The sequence below is a fragment of the Vitis vinifera genome, chromosome 13 (genome assembly GCF_030704535.1).
Source record: "Vitis vinifera cultivar Pinot Noir 40024 chromosome 13, ASM3070453v1".
In the NCBI taxonomy this organism is placed as follows: Eukaryota; Viridiplantae; Streptophyta; class Magnoliopsida; order Vitales; family Vitaceae; genus Vitis; species Vitis vinifera.
This window is the reverse complement of record NC_081817.1, coordinates 1,803,354-1,814,769: the sequence shown is the minus strand read 5'-3', so window position 1 is coordinate 1,814,769 and position 11,416 is coordinate 1,803,354. Positions and strand designations below refer to the sequence as shown.

At 38.9% G+C, this 11,416-nt stretch overlaps 2 protein-coding genes across 2 annotated transcripts; one reads left to right on the top strand and one right to left on the bottom strand.

The window, feature by feature from the left end:
• The first annotated feature begins 1,653 nt into the window (after positions 1–1,653).
• LOC100243305 (leucine aminopeptidase) lies at positions 1,654–7,196 on the top strand. The gene is made up of 4 exons (XM_002281173.5): positions 1,654–2,964; positions 4,352–4,585; positions 4,671–4,997; positions 6,640–7,196. Exons 1-4 carry the CDS (start codon positions 1,987–1,989, stop codon positions 6,934–6,936), a joined length of 1,836 nt encoding a protein of 611 aa, XP_002281209.1. The 5' UTR covers positions 1,654–1,986; the 3' UTR covers positions 6,937–7,196.
• Positions 7,197–9,961: 2,765 nt separating this feature from the next.
• LOC100245108 (large ribosomal subunit protein uL10c) lies at positions 9,962–10,873 on the bottom strand. The gene has a single exon (XM_002281131.5). The coding sequence runs from the start codon at positions 10,823–10,825 to the stop codon at positions 10,145–10,147; it is 681 nt and encodes a 226-aa protein (XP_002281167.1). The 5' UTR covers positions 10,826–10,873; the 3' UTR covers positions 9,962–10,144.
• Between the last annotated feature and the right edge of the window lie 543 nt (positions 10,874–11,416).

The window sequence follows — 11,416 nt, the reverse complement described above, 5'->3', positions numbered from 1 at the left end:
TATTAGTGTGAGATTATATGAAAAAATTATTCGTATTAGAGTTATGTGATTAATTTTTTTTTAAAAGCCAAAAAGATGCGAGGTTATATTATTGACACTCTAGGTAAACCTATGAATGAAAAGGATGAAAAATACGAGGAAGTAAACAATTTGAAAATTATCACTTGGATCAACAACTCCATTGATAATTTGATAGGCATAAAGTTGGCCAAGTATGAAACTGTCAAAGAAATTTGAGAATATTTGAAAAGATTGTATACATAATATAATTTTGCATTTCCCATATTATTTGTTGAATGTGAATCCAAATTATGTTTATCTTTATTTGTTGGATATAAATTCAAATTTTGCTTGTTTGGAGGGATCATCATAAATAATTAAAGTGTGTTGTTTACGGTACATAAAATATTCAGCTAGAGCTACTCTTGTACAAGGGGCAAGGTATTGTAATGTAGCAGGCGAGTTTGCCGTTTCAGTTACCACAATAGTGTATTCCATCGCTCCCCTTTCCTGGAAAGTAGTCACTACCTGAGCTATAGAGGATGCTTTTTGACCAATAGCTACATAAACACATATTACATTTTGCCCTTGTTGATTGAGAATAGTATATGTGGCTACTGTTGTTTTATCGGTCTGTCTATCCCCAATAATTAATTCTCGTTGATCACGCCCTATAGGGATCATCGAATCAATAACAATAAGCCATGTTTGAAGAGGCTCATATACGGAACGTCTCGAAATAATACCTGGAGCGGGAGATTCAATTAACCGAGATTCAGAAGCTGAAATTTCACCTTTACCATCGATAGGTTTCGCTAGGCCATTTATAACACGACCCAAATAAGCCTCACTCATAGGTATCTGAGCAATTCTTCATGTTGCTTTTACAGAACTTCCATCTTGTATCATCAAACCATCACCCATTAATACAACACCAACATTATTTGATTCCAAATTCAAAACAATGCCTATTGTACCTTCTTCACATAATTTGTTTGATATAAATTCAAAATTTGCTTGTCTTTGTTTATTGGATATAAATCCAAATTTTGTCTGTTTTTGTCTGTTGGATATGAATTTAAATTTTGTTTGTTGGATATAAATTCAAATTCTATTTGTCAGACTATGAATTCAAATTATGTTTATCCCTCATTGTTCTATTGTTTTATGCCTTATTTGTCTAGTTTTAGATTTATGTTTACTTCTTTGTGCATATATATTATTTTATCTGTCATGTTTTTTTCGTTTAAGCATACATCTTTCTTTTCTATAAACCAACGGAAAAAGGAAATTCAAACTCATTAAAATTAGCATTCCTTACAATATAAAGACGATCGAATGAATGAAGACATTTACATCCCTTGTGATTTGGGCTATGCCTCATAAAGACGCATTTGGATGTAAGTCAAATTTATGTTTGTTATAAGGTTGGAGGAGTGGATAGCAAGCATAACCCAAAGATTTTAGGAAATGGTAATTTGGTTTTTGTTGAAAGAAAGACTTCATCAAGGTGGTAGAAAAAGGCAGAGTCAATGAGGAAGGGTTGTGATCCATGAGAAGCTTCAATAGCTTCACTGCTATTAGCAAACCCATTTGTGGCAGCCATGGATACAAATCAAGAAGACTCTAATACCATGTTAAGAAACTTAAGGAGGATGTTAATGGGGATAACAAGAATGCTGAAGAACACCAAAACTACTTTGTTATTATTTATACTGTATAATAGTTTGTTAGAGATATTATGCTTCTACTTTCTCTCCCTCCAATCACAAAGAGGATTCTACGGTGGATAAAGCTGTATTATGCTTCTACTTGTCTCCCTCCAAATTTAAAAATGCTCACGCTAACAGTTTAACCCATTTCCACCGATTGTGGAAACCTTAGTGCCTTCCCCTCTCTCACCTGCAAAACGCAGCGTTTTGATCTCCCTCTTCTCTGCAACTCCAAAACCGAACCCTAACCCTAGCTTCGACCTTCATCTCTTCAATGGCTCCTCTGGATCCCCACTCCTTTACCGATTCTACCCACCCATTTACCACCCACGTCTCCCTCTCCCTCTACTTCGACTTCGCCTCTTCCACCATCCACGCTTCTGCTCTACTCTCTTTCCAGAATCCTCACACTGGTCCAATCTCCCTCGACGCCCGTACTCTAACCATTGTCTCTGTCACCGACCCCGTAACCCTAGCTCCGCTCCCCTTCTCTCTCTCCCCGCCGGATCCAATCAAGGGCTGCCATCTCACTGTTTCTCTTTCTAACCACTCCTCGATCCTCATCTCCTACTCCACCAGCCCTCAATCTTCTGCTCTACAATGGCTGACGCCGCCTCAGACCTTCAACAAGACGCATCCATTTGTGTACACCCAGTGTCAGTCTATTCACGCCCGTTCGGTCTTCCCCTGCCAGGATACACCCGCGGTGAGGATCAAGTACGCGGCGCGGATCAATATCCCGCGCCATCTGTCTGCGGTGATGGCAGCGCGCCACGTGGAACGGCGGCCGCCGTACCCTGGGGAGGGGTGGGCGGAGGTGAGCGACTCGGTGTGGTGCGCGGAGGGGAGGGTGGTGGAGGAGTTTGTGATGGAGCAGGCGGTGCCGCCTTACCTATTTGCCTTCGCGGTTGGGGAGCTTGGGCACAGAGAGGTAGGACCGAGGACGAGGGTGTACGCTGAGGCAGTGGCCTCACTGTTGGACGCAGCAGCGCGGGAGTTCGCCGGGACGGAGGAGATGATAAGGCAGGGGGAGAGGTTGTTTGGGGAGTATGAATGGGAGAGGTTTGATTTGCTGGTTTTGCCTCCGAGCTTTCCTTATGGAGGTATGGAGAACCCAAGGATGGTGTTCTTGACCCCGACGGTGATCAAGGGGGATGCAAGTGGAGCACAAGTGGTGGCACATGAGCTTGCTCATAGCTGGACGGGGAATCTGATCACCAACAAGAATAATGAACATTTTTGGTTGAATGAGGTATAACATATTTGTTTTCTCTGATTAATTCACATGGTTTTGTTTATGGAATAGATGCAAAATGAATTGAATTGAGTTTTGGTTTGTCTGTTTATTCTGTTCAATCAGTAGATACATGGATAGGTAGATAGGTAGAAATGAACAGATATTTTAGGCCAGTTGGTGTGTATACTTGGGTAATTACTTTCTGCATCTGAAATATATATATCTTTCCATACTGTCCAAAAGATAAGTAAGGCTGATAAGTAAGGGGGCAGCCTTCCAAGTCTTTTTGCTCTTTTTGCCCAAGAAGGAACCACACCGCCCAAGAGAATGATTTCAGGAGAATGATTTTGACTCTTTGAGCGTGTTTGGGGCATCTTAGGGGAGAAATCAGTTTTGCTGGTCTTTAATATAAGCATCTTGTGGCCTATTTTGGGTGTCATTTTTAGTGATCAAGTTCTTGCTCAATGTGTCATCACATTTTTTATTGATTTTTTATTTTTTATTTTTTTGATAACCGTGGATGTCCGGGCCAGCTTACGCACACCTCAACTAATCCCACGGGGCTTTGAAATTAACGACCGGGTAAACCTCCAGTGGCCCTGAGGGGACTCGAATTGGTGACCATTGGGGAGCAAACCCAAGGCCACCAACTGAGCTACCCCTTAGGGTTAATGTGTTATGGCATTTTAAATGGATAATATTTTCCTAGTTCCTGCTGCTTCATATGAAAAGCTGGTGATTTTTGCATTCTTATGCAAATGGCTTGATATTACTAAAAAAGGGAGTTTCGGTTCAAAGTGGCCTTTTTGGCCATTGAAATATACATTTTGATCTTCTTCCCAAACCATTGTTTGAAATGACCTCTTTCACAACAATTTCTTTTTTCTTTTTCTTTTTTTCAAAAAATTTGCTTGAAACAGCATTTTGAAACTGTTGCTTTACTATAAATTTCCAGGCTGCATCTTGAAACTGTGGTCTCAAACTAATTTAGAAAAGAAAAAAAGAAAAAAAGAGGCTGCTCTGAACAATAGTTCCAAAATATGCCTAAAACTTACATAATGTTTGTAAGGTGGGCTAATTTGACCTCAAATTTAGAGAAGGGCATCATCAAGGACCTTGTACTATTATTTTATTTTATGCACTTACCATGAGAACTCACTAGAAGCAGTTCTCCTTTAGAGTTGCACTCTAATGAGTGGCCTAGGAAAGACTCAAGCTCTACTTGAACTGAAGATGAAAGCTGACCATCTAACGTAAGACAATTAGCTCACTCTAGAAGATGAGAAGAAGGGTTTGACCTCCCTTAATCATTTTCTGACTAATTTTTGGTTGAGGAGTCCAAGTTTTGCATGTACAGGATAGATTTTTGTATCTTTTTATTTATGTTAATTTATGTTTCCAGGGTTTTACAACTTATGCAGAGCGGAGAATTGTTGAGGCTGTGCAAGGGGAGGATAGGGCTGCTCTGAATATTGGAATTGGTTGGAGGGGATTGAATGAGGAAATGGAGCGATTCAAGGACAACATGGAGATCACGAAGCTCAAGACCAAGCAGGAAGGAGTCGACCCAGATAATGTATATTCTCAAGTTCCATATGAGAAAGGTTTCCAGTTTCTATGGCGCATTGAACGTCAGGTATGTTGGTTTGACAGTTAGAGGTTTTGAGGTTGTTCAATGAAAAAATATGAGATTGGTTGTGTTTTGTTTCTTGAATGTTCAGATTGGAAGGCCTGCATTTGATGAATTCCTAAAGAAATATATTGGCACCTTCAAGTTCCAATCAATTGACACAGATATGTTTCTAATTTTCCTGAAAACGAATATCCCTGGAATAGAGAAAGAGATTGATTTAGAGATGTGGACTGAGGGTACTGGTATTCCCCCAGATGCTTATGAACCAGTTTCCAGCATCTATACAAGGATTGTGTCTCTGGCAAATGAGTTTAAGCTTGGTAGGATGCCAAGAGAGGATGAGGTTGCTGATTGGCAAGGTCAGGAATGGGAGCTCTACTTGGAGAACCTCCCAAAATCTGTAGAAGCTTCCCAGGTATGGTTTTGCTTTATTTATACTTGTTTTGGTGGCCAGATGTGGGATTGTTAACTTTGGCTTTATCTGCCTTCTGTTTTTGCATTTCTTTTCAATTATCAATGAGATTGATTTGATTAGAGAAAGCCCTGTGTACTTGAACACCCTTTTACTAGGTGCTGTTAATATACTTTACACTTGTCTATAAAATAAATAAATAAATAAAACTTGAGTAGATAAAACTACCTGAGACCTCGTACTTACTAAATTATTTATATCCTATTTATATATGAATCTCCTCTTGAAGTATATAACACACACATATATCAAACCTACAGATTCATATTTTTGTTTTGGGGTATGAATGCACTTACATGAACAAACTGTTATCTTTTGATAGGCAAGTATATATATATATATATATATATATATATATATATATATATATAAATATATAGTGCCTGCAAGAAGGTGTAACAAAGTATACACAATGTATACATCTGTTGCCAAAAGAAACAGGCAAGCAAAAGACCAAGAGAAGAAATAAAAACCAAACCCCCTCTCCTTACTTTGAGTTAATCTAATCTGTAGAGTCTATCATGGTCATTGAATGATTATCTGCATGCATAAACTTTGATCTTTAGGATTTATGTTTCTATCAATATTCACATTCATTGAACCATGTAGAATGTTTAAGGAACTCAAAATAGTATTTTAGTAGTTGAGCTTCTGATAGGTATCTGCCAGCTTTCCCACCTGAAGAATACTGTTCTTTTTTTTTGGTGGTTCACCAGTTGTTCTCTAATTTTTTGAACAGTTCCATTTGACTGGTAAAAATGGATTTGATCCTTGGACTATTATAATTTTGTACAACAAAGGCTCATGTTTAGATGCAAATTTTGTTGCCAGGATAAAGAATTTGACTCTTGTGATGGAAGTGTTTTTACTGGATTGAGATAACATGGGTTGCTAATTTTGCTTGTTTCAGCATAGCCTTCACACACACACACACACACATATATATATATTGCATGAGCGCATGTGTGGAGATGTCTCATGTCATTATAAACTTTAGAAATCCCCATTACCCCATTTATTTGATGGAAGATGAAAGTTAATTTAAGACTAAGGAAAAGACAATATCGACAACTTCTGCAAGGGAGGATAGAAATCCTCCCTGAATTCCTTGCCTCTAGCAAGGAAGTGAGCCTTTCCTTGGTGGAATATACTCTATGGACTATATTGTATGATAGCTGGCATTTTTTCGTTCATTCTTAAACCTATCTGGATCACAAGACTGATGGTGGTGCTTTGTTTCACTGTTAACTTTTGGTATCCTCATTCTCTATCTCTATGTTATTAAATATCAAATAACTAGCTCTCTGTTTGATATGAGAAGGTGGAAGCATCTGTCTCTTCTCTGGATACGTCGAAAGGATGAGCCACAACTTTTGAGTATCCAAGGCTTGCATATTATTGGAACACATCATTTAGTCCATATTTCTTTCAAGAAATGTTCAATTATGCATTTTTTAAAGTTAAAATTTATATGTAATTTGTGAACCTGCACAAGTTGACCATGGGTCATAAGTATTACTTGGTGCCTTCCAAAATAATAAATATTTAACTGGTGTCTTATTGAAGCATTTGGTTGGTTATGCAGATCTTAGCCTTAGATGAACGCTACAGGCTATCGGAGTCAAAGGATTATGAGGTGAAGGTGGCATTTCTCCAACTGGCCATCTTAGCTGGGTGCAAAGATTACTACAATGAGGTGGAGAAAACTTTGAAGGAAGTTGGTAGGATGAAGTATCTTCGTCCTCTCTATACTGCACTTGTACAAGGCAGTGGAAAGGATGAACAGAAGATATTTGCTAAAGGGGTGTTTGCAGAGGCTCGAGAGGGTTATCACCCCATAGCTCAAGGTGTTGTTGAGTCCATCCTCACCAAGCACCTGTAGAATGGTATACATGTCATGTATAAACAAAACACCAAACCAGTCTTAATGCTTTAGACATAACAAGTCAGTCTCTATAACTTTGTTGGCAAGCACCATAAGTACTGATCTGTAGAATCTGTAAGTTTTGGAGGATGCTGTACTGATATTGGATAGTTAAATAGTCTTTATGTGCAACAAGTTGATATGTTCTGGCGTTTGACTGAGGTTGTAAGGTGACAGACTGACAGTGGAACTGTTATTTTACTGTTTTTTGGTTCTCATTTTTTCCAGCCTTGAACTCTCTTCTCCCAGGGACAGGTTTGTTCTTGTTGGGTTGGTCACATTTGGTTTGGATTAAGGCCGGGAGGGTTCCAGTCTATCAAGAAGGCAGGTTTTGAGTATAAAGAGTGTTTTTGAAACTGGTTAGGGCTCAGTTTGGGAGGAAGGCAGATTTCAGGTGGGAAGAGAGCATGCCACTGTAATGGGTAGAGTAGGAAGATCTTGTTAGTTAGTACTTAGTAGAGATGAGGCAACCAGAGAAATAATAGCAACTGCATTATATGCTTATAGTTATTTTTGGACAAGCTTTTTTAAACTCTTAAATCTGGTTTGTGCCTAGATTCGAATAGGTTTTCAAAAACATTTCAATATTCCCATCAAATTTCTCAAGTCTTTGCTAACCATTCAGTTAATGTTTTTTCTGTAACCTGTTCAAAAGAGTGATAAAAAGAGAAAAGCAAGAAAGAAAAGATCTGGAATTGGGTCAGCCCAAAACTTCTTCAGGAATTATGGGTGCTTCCCTCGAGGTTTAGCACTCTTCTGATTCCTTTTGGTGTACTATGAAAGCTCTTTTTATCATTATTGTAGTTCTGAAAATCGTTATCGTTAAAGGTTAGACCATGATACGATCATGTATAACAGTCAAAGAATTAACCGCTGTATGGCTTGGCTTGGCTGAGAGGTGATCACTGGCTATATGGTTACTATGGTGGTGGCAGTTGCAGCAAAATTTACACCTCATTTTGCCCATTAGAGTGAACATGTTGAGCTTGGGATTTTTCACTTGAACCATCAATTGAGCCTTGGGAGATTGCTAAAACTATACCATGGGTGGGAAGAACCTCTTGGTCCACAGTTTAGTAGGGGTACTTAACTAATACCTTGAGATGGATGGTGGATCCAAAAGAAAAATGCCCCTCAGATTTTAGCTAAACATATTTAACCTTTATTAATTTGAAATATCATTAAATATTTTATCCATCATTTCATTTGTTATTTTCACTCACCTCTCTCACTCAAAATAAGAGTGATAATTGATGAAATTTCAAACTAATGAGGGGCTAAGTATATTTAGCCAAAACATAAAGCAGTAAATGAAATTAACCCTTTTCATAGAATTTCCAAGCATGGGTTTGTTCCCTCCTCATATACACAAGAACAACTTCATTGCATCTCTTTTTTTTTATTGAAACCCACCTAATAAACCTCAAATGGTTTAAGGTACAGACATCTCACTTGAGAAGTCCACCAGCACCACTGAGCTACATCTTGTGTGGCAGAAGAGATTATTTGATTAAATATCATTTGGCAGAACATAAACCTAACATCTCACTTGAGAAGTCCACCAGCGCCACTGAGCTACATCTTGTGTGGTAGAAGAGATTATTTGATTAAATATCATTTGGCAGAACATAAACCTATTATCAGTATAACAATAATTGCTATGGCTAGTCTTAATACCATTCCAGACACTTACCGATGTGCCTACTTTCATTTGCTTCAGAAACATGACTATACCATCAAGACTTCAATTAGTTTTCCATGTTTAATTATTTGCACTCATCTCATACATAAGACTCCCATCAGGATCAACATATTATAGCTTCACAAAGCGGAAGACGAGAAAAAAGAAGGGGTTGAACAATGAAGCGTGCTAAACATAGGAACAGAGCTATATGTGGAGATGCATTTTTCTCCTGGTGTCTATAGCACCTCAATGTTGCAACTAGGCTACAAAACCCGATAATATCCATATAGACATTTAGGCAATGTTTTGAGTTCATGACTAAAACATGTTTGTGTTTTTTGTGGGGTGTTTCCTAAAGTTTCACAATACACTTGAATATTTTCCTGATGTTCTCTGTAGCTTCCTCTCCCCTAAAATAGAAAAGACACGCAATACCTAACAGGAAGTATCCGAGTAGAGAGAACCAAAGGAGACCCAACCATTGACATTTGCAACATCACCAATGAGCAACAAGCAATGTCAACTGACTACTCAGGTCATTTCTCAAAATGAAGCATGCCCTAAGCTATCAAGATTATGGATTAACTTCACTCAACATGGCAACTACTTAAAGACAAACCTGCCATTTATTTGCATATTGTTGTCTGAAAATGTGAAGAAGGTATCAAATACCCTATCAAGCTGTTTTTGACATATTGAGACAAGTTCCCAAATGTTGGTATCATCCACAAACACTGCAAGTCTCAAATGTTTATTTGGTTTCTCAAATGTTTATTTCCAACCCGAGGAGGCAAGAATTAAACTCAACTCCAATCCAGTAACCGTTAGTCCCAGTTACACATCTTTTCACCAAGATCGACAAGAGTATGCTCCTCAATGACACCCCACAAAACATCTTTCTCCAAATACAAGCCTGCATTCTATCATTCACTTCAAGACCCGAGAAACCATATGACCCCATGAAGACATCATCATACATTCACTACAGTATATTCCTCTACACTTTCAATAACTCAAAAGACATTGGAAGAAAAGCTCACACATTGAGGGACAAGATGAATTCAAGAAAATCAAATTAAGTTATATGTCTCTGCAATCTAGAAATTCAGGTAATGTAACCACAAGAAAATGAAGTCCTCCACAAAAAACTAAGATCATTCACTGAACAGTTATTCTTCTTCATCTTCAAATTCGGTGACCCAAAAAGGATTATATTCATCAATACTGACTACTAAACCTCACAGCATTGTTCTTCCTTTCATCTAAATGTAAAATGGCAACCATAATCACCCTCCTCCATAAAGAAACTAGCAATGTAATTCAAAATCAGTAGTAAAAAATTTCAATTGTACATGATTTCACAGCTTGATTCCATGAATTCCAAATCAATGTCAATAAACAAACAACATGAATTTCTACAATTTCGCTAACAACAAACCCGAAAACAAAAAGGGGGTTTAGTTTCAAAATGTACTTACAATCTCAACCTTCCTCCTCCAGTTTCTTCACATACGCCTTCAACACCATCACCAAGTCCCTCGCCGGCGCTTGCAACGTCCCCACCAATGCCGACGCCGGACTCTGCAAAGCCCCCAACAACTTCGCATATATCTCCGCCCTCGTCGGCATACTCTCAAGCGCCTTGAAATCGTCCGGCCCGTAAAACTTGCCCTCGAAGACGGCGCCGGTGAAGTCATTGCCCTCGAGCTTCTTCTCCTTCTGGAAGTCCCGGTAGGGCTTGATGGCAGCCGGAATTTCCTCGCTGTGGACGAAGAGGAAGACGTTCATGCCTTTCATACACGGCTCCAGAGCCGCCCAAGAGGTGCCTTCGATGGCTTTGTAGACGAGGGTGTTCTTGGCAACGATGAGCTTGGATTTCTCCGGCAGAGACCGCCGGAGCTCCTGGAACTGCTGGACGGTGAAGCCGTTGTACTTGATGGCGGCAAGGAGGTGGCAGTTCTCGAGCTGTTCTTTCACGGTTTGGACTGTTTCTTCCTTCTTGGTGCGGCTGATGGCGGAGCGGATTGTGGTGGAATAGGAGGTTCTTCTGTAGGGGTTTAGCGATTTAGGATAAGTTAAGGTCAGGGTTTTAGATTGGGTTAGCGTTAAGGTTTTGGGGGGAGGGGGCTTGGTGGAGGGGAAGGAGAAGAGGGTGGCTTCCATGGTTGGATGGGGTGGAGGGAGAGATTGGGGAGCTCTGCGTCCTCAGTATTCATACCTTATCTCAAAACCTTTGGGCTCATGGGTCGGGCCTTGGAACGATATTTTGGGATCAATCTTTGGGCCTTTTGCCATAAGCCCTTAGAAAGGTATTTTGGGGAAAAAAAAATATGTATGTTAACCGAGAATTGTTATCAATCAAATTTGGCGGTCAAAGTTTCTTAGAAATGTTATAAATTTTGGTTTTGAAGATTATTATGACTCGGTCTTCAATTGAATTTTTAGATATTCTACTTCATAAAAAAAAGTTACAAAAAACGATAGTGTTTAGGAGGATCCATCTCAACCTTTTTCCCATCAATTGATGAAAGATTCAAATGAAATTTTGATAGTCCATGGATAAAAAAATAAAGTGCTTCAAGATGGGTTATTAGTAACTCTAATAAAATTATAAAAATAGTTGCAAGGTAACATATGGATAATACATCTATTATTATTGCAGAATGTATAACTTTAAGAAATGACACGATAGCTGCTAAAGACCATGAGTTCTTAAACCTCGAGATTAAAGATAACTTAAAAATAGCTCTAAAG

Coding starts and splice junctions, on each gene's coding strand:
- LOC100243305 (XM_002281173.5), top strand. CDS start 1,987: ATGGCTCCTCTGGATCCCCACTCCTTTACCGATTCTACCCACCCATTT. Junction 2,965..4,351: donor AACATTTTTGGTTGAATGAG/GTATAACATATT, acceptor TTATGTTTCCAG/GGTTTTACAACTTATGCAGA. Junction 4,998..6,639: donor AATCTGTAGAAGCTTCCCAG/GTATGGTTTTGC, acceptor TTGGTTATGCAG/ATCTTAGCCTTAGATGAACG.
- LOC100245108 (XM_002281131.5), bottom strand. CDS start 10,825: ATGGAAGCCACCCTCTTCTCCTTCCCCTCCACCAAGCCCCCTCCCCCC.